Source organism: Eschrichtius robustus, chromosome 20 (assembly GCF_028021215.1).
Source record: "Eschrichtius robustus isolate mEscRob2 chromosome 20, mEscRob2.pri, whole genome shotgun sequence".
NCBI lineage: Eukaryota > Metazoa > Chordata > Mammalia > Artiodactyla > Eschrichtiidae > Eschrichtius > Eschrichtius robustus.
This window is the reverse complement of record NC_090843.1, coordinates 65,808,096-65,822,045: the sequence shown is the minus strand read 5'-3', so window position 1 is coordinate 65,822,045 and position 13,950 is coordinate 65,808,096. Positions and strand designations below refer to the sequence as shown.

The window sequence follows — 13,950 nt, the reverse complement described above, 5'->3', positions numbered from 1 at the left end:
GGGGGCCTGGCCAGCCCACCGAGGCGGAGGCCGCGGGGACCCAAGGACCCTCCACAGCTGAGAGCACAGCTGGGCGTCACCCATGAGGTGGGGATGTGACAGTACCTCTGGCGAGCACACTCACGGTGCGGGGTGGGGGCTTGTGGTGAGGTGGCCAGGGCCCCCGGAAGGGGGGCGAGCAAGGCCCAGCAGCTCCGAGGCCTTTGTGCCCCAAACTCGCACACTCTTCCTGCTCCTCGACCTGGGCCCAGACACCCAGAGACCCCGCCTGCAGTCTGGAGCCCTGTGAGTGGCCCTGTCAGGAGGACCTTGGGATCCCTGAGCAGGTCATGTGCACATCAGGTGGCCTTGCCCAGGCTTTTATCCCAGAAACAACAAACACTGTTTACTTTCTATTTTTTTAAATATATATTTTAAAAATTTATTTATTTATATTTATTTTTGGCTGCGTTGGGTCTTCGATGCCGTGTGCAGGCTTTCTCTAGTTGCGGCGAGCAGGGGCTACTCTACGTTGCGGCGTGCGGGCTTCTCATTGCCGTGGCTTCTCTTGTTGCGGAGCATGGGCTCTAGGCGCGAGGGCTCAGTAGTTGTGGCTCTCGGGCTCTAGAGCGCAGGCTCAGTAGTTGTGGCGCGCGGGCTTCTCATTGCCGTGGCTTCTCTTGTTGCGGAGCATGGGCTCTAGGCGCGAGGGCTCAGTAGTTGTGGCTCTTGGGCTCTAGAGTGCAGGCTCAGTAGTTGTGGCACACGGGCTTATTAGTTGCTCCGCGGCATGTGGGATCTTCCCGGACCAGGGCTCGAACCCGTGTCTCCTGCATTGGCAGGCGGATTCGTAACCACTGTGCCACCAGGAAAACCCTACTTTCTATTTTTAAGAGTAAATCATTTTTGCTAAAACAGTAGGAACAAACAAACAGAAACAGATGGCTCGGACCAAGAGGGACTCATTTTTAAAAGACTGTTTGATTAAAAACCGGAAGACAAAAGCCTTGGGGCTGAGGGCCACTGAGAGCTCCCCAGTGGGAGGGTCCGGCCCAGCAGCACGTGCCCTGTGGGTAGGCAGGGTGGCCTCGGGGACCCAGAGGTGACCGGAGCAATGAGCGGAGGCTCCACGAGCTTCGAGGCGAAGAGTCGTTCAATACAATCACTCGTACCCATGCCCCTACCTCGGCCCAAGCTGGCCTCCACCAGGTGCGTGGCTTGGGGCCCGGCCTCACCCCTGCAGCAGCTTGTGCTTGACGGCCGAGCTCTCGGAGCAGAGGTGCACGAAGAGGGCGCCAGCGGCCGTGCGCGCCTGCAGGTCCCACACCTCGTAGTCGTGGGCCCACTCGACGTTGCCCCACTTCTGGATCTGAGGAGAGGACGGGACAGGCCGCTGGGTGACCGGCCAGAGCCACGACGTCCCATAGCTGAGGAGAGTAGGCTCTGATCCCGCCCGAACATGAGACACGCAGGGGGAGCGAGAGGTGAGAAAACGCGGTGCGGGGGCGGGCAGAGCAGGCACCGTGCTCATGGGCACGGCCGCACGTGCATCTCCCCCAGGGGCCTGACCTTCCCACGGGGACGCTGGCGTGAGGCAGTCTGCGAAGTGTCACCCTCTGCGAGCTGCCTCACTGGGCAGGGCTGCAAGTGCCCCGGTGGGGGGTGGGGGATGAATAAACCAGCCAGGGCCACACGGTCGCTGCAGCCCGGGCTCCTGGGGGAGGCCAGGACAGCAGAGGCCAGCACGTCTGCGCCAAGCAGGGCTGCAGACTCTCTCTCCAGGAGTAGCCCTGGCCTAAGCGTGGCTGTCAGTGCGACCCCAGCCCACCCTGCAGGCCCCTCCCTGGCCAGGGGCCCAGAGGCGTGGGCCGCCCGCCCCCCACCCAGGAACTCGAGATCTACCTGCATTTCAGGTGGCCCAGAACATCTGAAGGGCGTTTTATACTCTCAGAGAACCGTTTTGCGGTGAGTAGAACGTGAGGTTCAGGGAATGATGGCCCCGCTCGGACCCCACAGCCAAAAGCAGAGCCCGGACTGGAAACCCGGTTTCCTGGCTGCCGCCTCCAGGCCCAGATCGCCCTCTTCCCATCCAACCCTTTCTCACACCAGAGAGAAGCCGGCCTCTCGTAACACAGAAGCAGTTTTATCCCCTGGCATTTTCCTGAGCGGATGACTAGACGAACTTGGGAAATGCTGTCATTACAAAAGGGTTTTTTCATCATGCTAGGAGCCAATTTGTAACAGCAATTAACCTTCTGAGGCTGCAGAAGTGACAAGGGGACTGCAGAGAACACCATCATTCTGAGTTAAAAAACGCAAACGGCAGTGCAGCAAAGCCTTATTAATTCTGAGCCCCCTAAACCAAACGTGCACAAGTAGCAGCCCCGGGGGCCCACTGTGCGCACGTCCGGGTGTGCAAGCCCAGCCTCCAGAAGCACCCACGTGGCCCCCGCTCATCTTGGGGGGCCCAGCCTGCAGTTGTGCCTGAACCTCCACCCGCAGAGGGGGGCTCCAAGACCCGCCTCCGGCATCATCTCAGGGGGCGCCCCCGCCTCGGATTCCTCCTGTGCAAGATGGGAACAAGAGCCCTCGCCCGACACGGTGCTGAGAAGAGGCGGCGAGGCGGTGAGGGAGGGCTGAGCAGCACCGCTGCAGTTTGCTACTGCTGTGACGTGACCACACCTCTACGGGCCTTAGCATCCGGGCTCCGCGTGTACACGGCGGGGTGCCCTTCGGGGAGTCTGCCTTGGGGCTGCGCCTCACCTGGAACGTCTCCTCCAGGCGCGACAGCAGCACAGCCTGCTCCACCGTCAGGTGCAGGTCGATCAGGCCCAAGGTCAGCACCATGGACTTGAGCTGGCTCACCACAAACTCGATCCCTGCAGGGACACAGCCAGGTCAGGACCCGGGGCCCCCATCCCACACAGGGCAGTCGCCAGGCGGGGACAAAGCCTTCGCCACACTTCTAGAGGAGCGCTCTGCTCTCCTTCGGGGATCCTGGCTCCGCTCCTGCCTGGGACGGGCCCCGGCCCATCGGAGCGAGCACTCCACCCCGTGACCCGAGCCAGGCCAGGGAGACTTGAATGGAGACTCCTGAAGAGGGGAGAGCCATGTCCCCCAGGGAGGGTGTGAACCTGCTGGCCCGTGGACCAGGGGACAGCTTAGCATGACAGCCCTCCACCCTCAGCCCGTCCTCCCTGGCCGACAGGAAGCACCGCGTACCTTGTAGGGCCCATGTGTTGTAAGAGGCCAGGTGGCTGACCAGCACCTCCCGAGTCCGGGCTGGGATGCTGGGCCCCATGATGCTGGTGGAGGAGCCGATCTTCACGCCGTATCTGAAAGAAAGAGGCTGCACGTCTGTCTGTCCCGCTGTGCAGCCCAGCTTCTGCCCAGAAGCAGAGCCCCCGCCTGCTGAGCACATGCGTGCCCCTTCAGGAGCCAGCTGGGGTTACTGACAGCACCTGCCACTGCAGTCAGTGGCCTCCTGACCTAGTAACCTTCTGTCACCGAGAGCAGAGGGCAAGAAACAGCTCTGGATGAAGGCACAGTTGGCAAGTCAGGCAGCAGGGGGTCACTTATAGCTCCTGAAATTCTAATTCACTGGCCTGAACGTCTATCAGAACTGTGGGCTACCTGCGTTTCAAACCTTTGCAGAAAAGTTTTCACATATAAGCCATAAAAGACTTCTTTTAAATATTATTTTCTTTACAATAGTTGTGTATGTCCTGTATCAGGCAATCATTTTTTCACACATTTATTAAGCCTCTACCATACACAAGGCACTGTTTTTGGTCTGGGACACGAGCTAGCTTCAAGAACGACACATTTTCAAGAACAATCTTAACTACATAAAATGCAGGAAAAAACAATGGAATAAAAGCAGTTTTTGTAATTTCCTTTCATATATCACTGATTTTTCCCATTGGTTTAGAAACAGTCTTTCTGAAATTTCCAATAGTACAAATGGAACACAGGAAGTGGCCACGTTTTCCTGTAATCTGTTACGGGTGAGAAATTTCAACTGCCACAAAAAGCTGACCATTTTGTACCATAGCAAAGGCCTGTAGGCACCAAACTATTGTTCCATTTCATTGGACTCCAAAATGGCATCGCATCTCTGCGGTTCTCACATGGCATCTAGTCGTTCGGTTTTATCTGATCCTTCAGCACACTGGCTATGCCTCTTACTACAAAACCCAAAGATACCGACACATCGTGGGCGCTCAGGAAACGCGTACAGATAAAAAACGCTATGCCAAAACCACTCCGTGTACACACATTTACAAAATACTGTGGTCACGGGAGCACAGGGTCAGAGCCCTTTGCGAATCCCCTGGGAATGAAATGAAACTGAAACAACTTTGCCACATCAATGGTCTGTTCAATTCTGCACAAGAGTCTTCCTGCTAAGGAAAAGCACTGGGCATCATCAATCCCTGGAAACCTCCCACCCACAGGTTCACCTGTCCAGACTTTTCTCCGTGTGTCCGGATCACACACGCTGCTTTGTGATCGTGTGTACGACTGTACAACACCTGTGACAACGAGCAGGACGGCAACTGCCAACGCGAGCATTCACTGTGTGCCAAGCAGGGTGCATCACTTCGTGTACACCCCCCGACACCCTGGGAGGTAGGGATTATGAGCCCCACTCACAGACAAGGAAGCTCAGAGAGATCAAGTCACTAGCCCAAGGTCACACAGCCAATGGGGGCAGAAGCACTGAACAGCATTTTCCCCCAAGGTGGCCCTGTCCTGCGTCCCCTGGGTGCTCTGAACTCAGAACACTGACCAGCTCAGGGCCCTGGCTGTCCAGCATGGCCTGGACCCTGGCCTGCCCAGCGCCGAGCGGCTCACCTCCTCTCGGCCCAGCCTATGACCGGGTCCCACTCGTTCCTCTGCAGCTCCACCAGCGTCTCTGGTTCTTCCACCCTGTAGCTAATTCAGTGCAAAAGCACCTCCATTAATAAAAAAGTACAATTCTCTCATCCAGTGACAGACACAGATACACAAAACACAACAGCAAAAGACCTCTCCACCCCCCACCCCCGCCCCCAAGCCTTTCCCCTAAAGCAGTGGTTCTCAAAGTGTGGCCCAGGGCTCACCCTGGACCTTGCTGGAAATGCACATCCTCAGGCCCCGCCCTCTGGGGGTGGAGACCAGCAACCTGCAGCTTCACAAGCCCTCCAGGGGTTCTGCGTAAGCTTGAGTTTGAGACCCGCTGTCCCAAACATCCCCAGTTATCACCAGGTCACTGCCTGCAGTGCTGCCCTGGCGCTGCTCTCAGCACGAACACTGTCCCCAGACCCACACCCCCTTGGTGCCAGGATGCTGTGCCAGCAGCTCAGTCACTCGTCCTGCCTGCCAGCCCCTCCCAAGAGGCGGCGCCCCAGCCACGGACCAGCTGCCTGACTGCCCACGTGCCTCCCAGCTATAGATGCGGCCGCCAGCGGCCCTGCCCGGCACCACCAATGCCAGGCCGCACCACTGTTCTGACCAAGAGACAGAGATGAGGTCAGCTGAGGGGAGCTGAACTGCAAGGCCTCCTGGGACGGAAATCTGAGGGGGTGCCGGGGAGGCCAGCCTGGTGTGAGCAGAAGTGGCAGCGAGGTCACGAGGGTGCGGGGAGGCGGCTGCCCAGGGGAGAGGAGCGGCCCCCAGGGCAGAGGGGGCTCCCACCCGCATCTGCTCTCAGTACTGGGATGGTCTCCAAGAAAACCACCCTTCTCTAAGCTGGGCTGGAAGGGTGCTGTTCCCTGTAACCAAACGGTCCCTAACGCAAACGGCGCAGACTTTCCAACAGCAGTGCCAGCGGCCTCTGCAGGGGCACATCTGTCCCCTCCCCCCAGTGCCGATTTCACGTGCCACCCTGGAGGTTCCCGGGTGCCGGAGCATTTGGGCGGCAGACATGGGGCTGCTCAGTTGTTCCTTCCACTTCCTGTCAACACCCCCGACCCACCCACTAAAGAACCCGGGCGCGGGGAGGATGCAGACGAGGAGGCCAGCCGCTGGATGCCAAGGTCGGGCCATCCGTGACCCAGCGGACAAGTGACCAGCAGGCGGCCTACGTGAGAACGTGCGGTGGCCGGATGTGACCCCCTGGGTCCTAGAGCCTGCAAGAGCTGCAGAGGCCACCAGCCTGCCCTGCCCCAGGCCAGGGGACAGCTGCTGGCTGTGGGAGAGGGCCGGCCCAACCCTGGGGCAGCCCATGCCCTCCCACCCGGGGTCTGCAGAGCAGCTGAGTGCTGAGGAGGTAAGGGCCTGCCCTCTCCTCCACTGAGAAGGCTCCGGGCAAACAGGCCGAGGGACTCGCTCAGGCCCCGGGGAGGCCGCCCACACGTCCATTACCAGACGGTGTCAGTGTCCAGGAACTTTGCGGCTGCCTGGATGAGCTGGTCTTTGCCTCGCTGGGTTGGGTTGTCTAGAGACGTGTTGCACAGTGTGGTCTGGATCAAAGGCAGAGTGAGAGCCCGTCAGCACGGCCGCCGGTCCCGAGGACACCGCCCAGGCCCCAGGAACAATGAACTCCCCCAAGGTCTCAGTCTCTGTACTACCAGGCTCTGCGGTGTTTAATTCAATCCTCACCACAACCCTTTCCAGGAGGTACTATTATTGTAACCATTTCAGAGACGTGGGAACCCAGGCCCAGGGAGATCAGGTTCAGCGAAGGTGACGTGGAAGCATTCCTGGATCTGGCTGAGAAGCTCACCCGCCAACTCCCCGACGCCTCAGAAAGCAGGGGACAAGCCAGCCAACCCAGGGGCAGGACAGTTTTTCCAGATCTGCCTTGTGGCCCGCAGGCTGCTGAGCTACCCGAAGGCTCCGTCTGCAGCCCGTGTCCCCTGTTCCCTGGACAGTCCAGGGGAGCTGGCACGCGGGCGGAGAGGCTGAGGAGCCCGCCTGGGGCCTGGGGCCATGTGCCGGGAAGCACAGACTCGCGACGCCATCGTCTCGTCCCGTCCTGACCACCACCCACTTTTCAGGGTGGGGACCTTGCCCAAGGGGCGGCAAGGTCGCCCAAGGTGACCGAGTGGGCCCCTCCCCCAGCTGCTCCTCTCGGGCCTCGGGGAGGCCAGCTTCTCGGGGAGGGTCCGCACCGCCACCAAGCCTGCTGAGTGCCAGCTGAGCTGAGGCCAGGCTGGCTATGTGCTGCTGAGGAGACGGACAGCAGGCACGACCAGCACGTGACCCGGACCGTCACAGCCCCTCAGAGCTGGCAAAGCAAAGGAGCGGCCGCCCCCGAGGGAAATAAGAGAGCTGGCGGCCAGGGAGGAACCAGGCCCTGGGGGCGGGGCGGGGCGGGGCGGGGCGGGGTGGGTGCCCACAGCCCGCAGGGCCTTATCGAAATCGGGACAGGATCCCCAGTTCTGCCCGGTGCCCCACGAAGGCCGTGGCAGCCTCGGGCACGGGCTGCGACCTGTTACCAGGTGCATGGTGTATGCCTTGATGGTGTCCCGCTGGGAGTCCCACTCGGTGGCCACAGCGACGGCCAGGGCCTCGCTGGGGACGGTGAAGAGCTTGGCTTGGGGAGTCCTCAGCTTCCTGTGGTCCAGATTGATCTCAAAGCCACCTTGAAAGATCAGATGAAAACCTCTCAGGGGTTAATAAGCAGAATCGAGTGACCACCCCTATATTTAGCTACTTGATTCGGTGCAAAGACGCCCCGAGCCCCTTCTGGGGGGCGGGTGGCTTACAGAAACACACCCGACGAGAGCGCCAAGACCAAGCTCACCGAGGAGCTGGCTGGAGGTGAAAAGTGTTTCCACCCATTCACAGAAACAAAAGAGGCAGTGAAAATTCCACTCACTCACCTTCACCCTGTGTGATGCTGACATTCTGATAGAACCTCTTCCTTTCTGTTGGAAAGATTTTTCAAAAGCGCAGTTTAAAATGCTGTGGAGACAGCTCAGGAGGAGCTTGTACCATCACTGCTGATGCTGACTGACCACCCTGACTTCCACACAGCGCCCAAGGGTCTCCCCACTCCACACGGATCAGTGGCTTCTGAGTAACAGGCTAGGAGCAGCAGCCCCGCCAACACGAGACTGGAGGCCCCTGCGTCTGTCTGGAGGCCTCGGTCGGGGTGCCCAGACGATGTCCAGCATGTTCTCCAGTGCCTGGCTGGGCAGCAAGTCCAAAGCCAGACCAGGCAGGAAGTGGGGGGCAGGGGGATCTGAAGGCTGACTCATCCCTGGGGGAGGGACCCACCCTGCCGGCATGGCAGAGCATTCTACCACACACCCCACACGGCCATGGGATATGGGCCCAAGAGACCTGGGGGCCAAGGAAAGGACGGGGCAGAGACTGACAGCACAGGCTGAACCTCCCAAAGCTGCCGGGACAGTGATGTCTCCCACGAGGGGGTCTTCTTCCCTCTGCCCCGCCCCTCTGTCCTGGCCAGGCCCACCTCTGTGCCTGATCAGAGAGGCCGGCCAGGCGGGTTCAGGGCTGCGCTGAGAGGAGGGCAAACTCCAGTCCTGGAGCAAACTTGGTGACGACTAACCCCCTTCCAGGGCAGGACTCAAAGCGACCCTGCCCTCGAGGCGCGTACCGTCTTGTGGGAAGATGGACACTAAACCCAAGAAGCCTCATCTTGGCTGGTCCAAAGGAAGACCTCCAAGCAGCTAGATGGCACCTGAGAGCCGCAGAAGAGCAGGGCAGGCCCAACCGTGCTGACGGCTTTCGCGTGTGTGTGTGTGCACGCGCGTGTGCGTGTGTGTGTGCGCGCGCGCGCATGTGTGTAGCTCCCAGCAGAAGGAACAGCTTACAGGACGGTCAGGAGAGCAGGCTTTGGAACTAGAAAGGCGGTGAGCAGGGCAGGCCTGCAGCACCCGGCAGACAATGGCTGGAGAGGCCCAGATCTGGGGAGGAGGCCGGCAGGTCCCGGTGAGGAGGGTGGGGGAGCCAAGTTGGGGGTTCACACAGGCAACGAGACCGGGATCTGGAAAAGTCACTTGGCGGGATCCATGCTCCGCAACAATGTCAAAAGATGGAGGTTTTCTCACTGGACCCTCCAAGGTCTTGGGTCTCATAAGACAAGTCATGAGACTAGGAGCCTGTGAAGCACCCATATCCTCAGTGATACAGGGCGAGCTACCAGCAATGGAAACCCCATCCTTACAGGCAGGAGACAGGCTAGGCTTGTAGGATCACACAGAACGGGTCTCTTTTGAGTATGAATCACCCCCTTTACAGACCGTCTGTTTCTGTGGCAAAACCACACTTGGTGACTTTTAAGTGACAATTTTAAGGACTATGTAGATACAAAGAAACGGGTATGTGAAAAAGCATTGAATTTTAAAAGCTGGCCACAAGACACCAGGCTATATAGGCGGAGAACATTAACAAGCTGCTCCTGTGAAGAGTGCTGAACTGGAAATTAACGCCCACTGGGTCCCTTTCTCCTGCGAGGTTGCTTCAATACATATAAAGAAACAGGCGATTCTCTGTGTCACTTCCCCGGACACTCCTCCTCCTGTCCCAGGCTTCACAGACCAGTGAGTGATCCTTCTACCAGCCTCAATTTCCGGGCTGGCCTTTGCTTTGGAAAGACTCAAAGCCTCAGAACTGCAAGCACCACGGTGCACCAGGAACAGAGGACGTGCCTTCCCAGAGCTGCCTCAACACCCTTCTCTTTCTAGACAGTGCCACCTGGCGGGCCTTAAGCCTTAACGCTAGATTCTGACTCGGGGTCCCTCTACCCATAATCCTGGGGCGGCTGTGACGGAGCGTTTTCAAGTATCAGAATTCTTCGGGCCAGCTATATAAAGAACTCTTGCAATTCAATAATAAAAAGACAAATAACCCAACTAAGAAATGGTCAAAGTATCTGAATAGACATTTCTCCAAAGAAAATGTACAAGTGTCCAAAAAGCACACGAAAAGATGTTTGACATCATTCATCGTCAGGGAAATGCAAAGCAAAGCCCCGAGACACCACTTCATACCCACTAGGATGGCTATGATCAAAAACACAGATGTTGGGAAGGAGGTTGAGAAATTGGGACCTTCATACATTGCTGGTGGAAATGCCACCTTGGAAAGCAGGGTGGCAGTTCCTCAGAAAGTTAGGTACCATTTGGTCCAGCAATTCTACTCTTAGATACCTGCCTGTGAGAAATGAAAACATACGCCCAAACAAAAACCTGTACTCAAGTGTTTACAGAGGCATTCAGAACAGCCAAAAGATGGAAACCGCCCAAATGTTCACCCATGGATGACTGCATAAATAAGACATGGTATGTCCCTACAATGGAATATTATCAGCTGTGAAAAAGAATGGAGTACTGACACATGCTACCCCTGGGATAAACCTTGAAAACATGCTAAATGAAAAAAAGCCAGTCAAAAAAAACCACATTCCATTTATATGAAATATCCAAACTAGGGAAATCTACAGATACAGAGAGTAAAGTAGTGGTTCTCTAGGCCTGGAGGGATTGAGGGGGTACTCGGAGAGTGGTAGCTAAAGGGTACAGGGATTCTTTGGGGTAATAAGAATGCTCTAGAATCGATGGCTGCACAATCCGTTTGAGTATACTAAAAACCACTGAATTGTACACTTTGAGTGAACTGTAAGTGCATCATATCTCAATAAAGCTGTTAAAAAATTCTTCAGGCCAAATGTATCTACCACATAAATTAATATAAATGGGCAAAATGACTAAACACACCTTTTTTTCCAAATTGCTCTAGCATCCAGAGCAGGGGTTGGCAAACTTCTGCAAACAGCCAAATAAAGTATTTTAGGCTTTGCAGGCCATCTAGTCTCTGGTGCAACCAGCCAACTCTGCACTGTGGTGAAAGCAGCCCTAGATGCATGTCAGTGAATGAGCAGGGCTGGGTTCCAATAAACCTTTATTAACAAAAACAGGTGGCAGGCTGGCCTCCTTATCTACAGCATCTGCCTCAACCCAGCACAAGCAGCCTCTGAAGACGGGGCAGAGACTGAGAAGCTAAGCCACTTGTGCAGGCGACAGACAACTTGTCAACAGAGGAGACCTCCAGCCTTGCCTTCACCAGTGTCGTCCTCAGCTGGACAGGCAGCCTCTCCGAACACCTTTCCCTCTGAGCGGCTGACGGCTCCAAGAGCTGGTACAGGGCTGGACGCCACACAGCCCGGTGACCCTCTCCTAACCCCCTCCTCGCCTTCCGACAACCTTCAATGGCACGGCCGTCCCTAAGGAGCCAAGTTCAATCTACTTGCCTCTCCAAGTCTTCATGGAGAAGCCACCACTTGGGTTTAACCTTCCACTCCTCCAAAGACGCACAGACGCTCAGACCGGAAAAGCAGAGCGCTCAGGTCGGTGCGAGACGCTCCGTCCCACTGCTCGGCACTCTTTCACCCACTCTCATCTTCCTCCACGTTTGACTACCTACCAAGAGCCGAAGCTAGCAAGTCTGCAGTAGAAAGGAACAGGCGCAGGTCAGTGCCACCATGATGGCAAGTGGCACCCACCAACTGGATGAACCCACTGATTGAGGAAACTTAAGGGAATTCCTGAACGTGTTCCCTTCGCTCGTGCGCTGCCTCCCTGGGGTGCTGTAAAGGAAAAACAACGCTCCCGTTTTCCTTTACACACTCACACAGGTACTATGCTCCAAATGTGGAGGGGGGGCGGTTAGGGTTAGGGATCCCTACCAATCGGATACCACTGATCAACTCTTCAGACACCAGCTGAGTGTCCTACAACTGACTCAATTCTGACACTACCCACCTGGAGACAGCGCTGGATCCCATAGATTAAGCACTCAGTCCTACAAGACTAATGTCCTGCAAGATTAGTTTGCTAGAGCAGCTGATGGCACTTAGGAGAACAGTTTACTTACTAGAGTACCAGTTTACTACAAAAGGATACAACTCGGGGACAGGCAAATGGAGGAGATGCGTGGGGCAAGGTATGGAGGAAAGGGTGCCGAGTTTCCATGCTCTCTCTGGGCACCCTCCCTGCATCTCCATGTGTTCCCCAACCTTGAAGCTCTCCAAACCCTATAGTTCAGGGGTTTTGTGGAGGCTTCATTACACAGGCATGATTGATTAAATCACAGGTAATTAGTGATCAACCTCCATTCAATCTCCAGTCCCTCTCCCTTTCCCAGAGGTCAGGGGGTGGGGCTGAAACTTCCAACCCTCTAGTCAAGTGTGTTTGGTTCCCCTGGCAATCAGCCGCCATCCTTAGGGGCTTTCCCTAAGGAAAAAGTCACCTTGTTAACATACGCTCAGGTGTGGTTGAAAGGGGCTTGTTATGAGTAATAAGACCCTCCTTTCACCTTTATCACTCTGGAGCTATTTTAGGACAGAAGACCGACTATTTTAACAAAAGATTCTCCCACAGCTCTCATTACTTAGTAAACTACAAGGGTTTTAGGAGACATATGCCAGTACAAGAAAATGACCAAATGTGTACATTTCTCATCATAAATCAGACGGTCACAGATGCCCTTCCTCCTTCCCCTTTACTGGCTCTTCATGGATCACCTCCAGGCCCTTCACCTGGGCCCTGACAGGTGAGATCTCCGCTCCCTGCTACATCCATTCCTCTTCCCCATTTGTATAAAATTATGGAACAGAAGGGTGCTCAGAGACAACCTAGCCCTTCAACTCACAGAGGAAAATGATGTCCAAACGAAGCAGTCACATGCCTAAGATCACACAGCTCCTGGTTCAGCAGCATCAGACCCCAGGTATGTGCTTCTGCCACGATGCCAAGCTGCCTGTGGAGCTCTAGATTTCCTATAGCAGGCAGTGTCACAGCAAGCTCCCTCACCCGCTGCCACCTCTGGACGTGTTCCAGCCGCCCGCGTTCCACCCTCCCTGCTCCTCTACACCGAGCTCCTTCTCTTCTGTCAAGACTCAGCTTAAATGTCCTTTCACCCAAGACCCTTTCTAGGCCCTCAAAACCCCTAAGGTGGGAATAGGTGCTTCTTTGTACTTCCCTCACACAGGATATAGGCTACTGTTTAACCAGGGTGTTATAACCTTCTGCACTCAACACTGAACATCACCTAGGTGGAGGCTACGTCTCTCTTGACGACAACGGTGCCTCCCGCCCTCAGCACATCAATACTGAGTGACTGGAAGGAGAGCTTTACTATCTTCACTCAAAGGAGTCACTCCCACTCTTACTCCTAAAACCTCTCCCCAGAAGCAACGAAAGAGCCACTACCTTCTCCTAAGCCTCATCTGAGTTGGAAGGGGAGGAAGAAGGCACGGGGTGTTAACTCCTTAGCAGATAGCAGGGGTCGTGGGAGGGCAGTAGGAGGAAGAGTCAGGACAGCTGCGGAGACAGCGGCCGGGATGGAAGACTGAAAGCCCAGGCTCCAGGTCCCTTCGGTGCCGGGTCGCGGGGACACAGAAAGCAGGCCGGCAGACCGGCCTTTACCCCGCAAACCTCTCAGAGTTTGCTCTGCTCCCTTGGGGCAATCCCGACCCAGAACCCGAATTTCCCCGCCTGAAAACAAGGATGACTTCTGCTTTCCTAATGGAAGAGAGGAAAGCCACACGTGCTAAAGAAAACGACGCGCGTGCGCCCTGGGGCGGTCCCTGCCCTTGCCGGGGCTTCCCTTCCGACCTGTGACCCTGTACGGCCGACTCCTCAGCCTGCTCCGCCCTAGTCTCCCTCACCTGCCGGCGGCGCGTAGGCCCGGGCGCGGGCCGGGGGTTTTGGTCCCGGCCCCTCGGGGGCGGTGAGGCCACCCCGGGGGCAGTTCAGGAGGTGGCGACCCCCGCCCCGCAGCCGGAAGCAGCTCCTCCACATCGCGCGGGGGCCTGGGAGGACGACCGCGCGAGACCTGAGCACGGGGAACACGGAGCGGAGGGACCGCACGGTGCGCGCTCGGGCCGCACGAAGCTTCACCGGCGGCCGGAACTTCTCACCGGCCGCCGGCGTCCTCGGCCTCCCTGGGCGCCGCCATGTTGCGCACGACACTCGCGGCGCGCCGTCGCCGCGCGCCTCAGCGCACGCCGCAGCC

The 13,950-nt window shown here is 57.0% G+C and overlaps 1 protein-coding gene across 3 annotated transcripts; it reads right to left on the bottom strand.

Annotated features, from left to right (window-relative positions):
- Positions 1-382: 382 nt before the first annotated feature.
- Positions 383-13,912, bottom strand: ATPAF2 (ATP synthase mitochondrial F1 complex assembly factor 2). Of its 3 annotated transcripts, none has more exons than XM_068531663.1 (9): positions 13,604-13,912; positions 7,791-7,835; positions 7,404-7,549; positions 6,328-6,425; positions 4,837-4,917; positions 3,202-3,314; positions 2,743-2,858; positions 1,215-1,348; positions 383-809 (listed from the first exon to the last, which is right to left on the bottom strand). In XM_068531663.1, exons 1-9 carry the CDS (start codon positions 13,734-13,736, stop codon positions 716-718), a joined length of 960 nt encoding a protein of 319 aa, XP_068387764.1. In that variant the 5' UTR covers positions 13,737-13,912; the 3' UTR covers positions 383-715. The 3 variants fall into 3 exon arrangements, with proteins under 3 accessions (XP_068387764.1, XP_068387766.1, XP_068387765.1); XM_068531665.1 differs by having other exon boundaries at positions 721-809; positions 1,164-1,348; XM_068531664.1 differs by lacking the exon at positions 383-809 and having other exon boundaries at positions 931-1,348.
- Between the last annotated feature and the right edge of the window lie 38 nt (positions 13,913-13,950).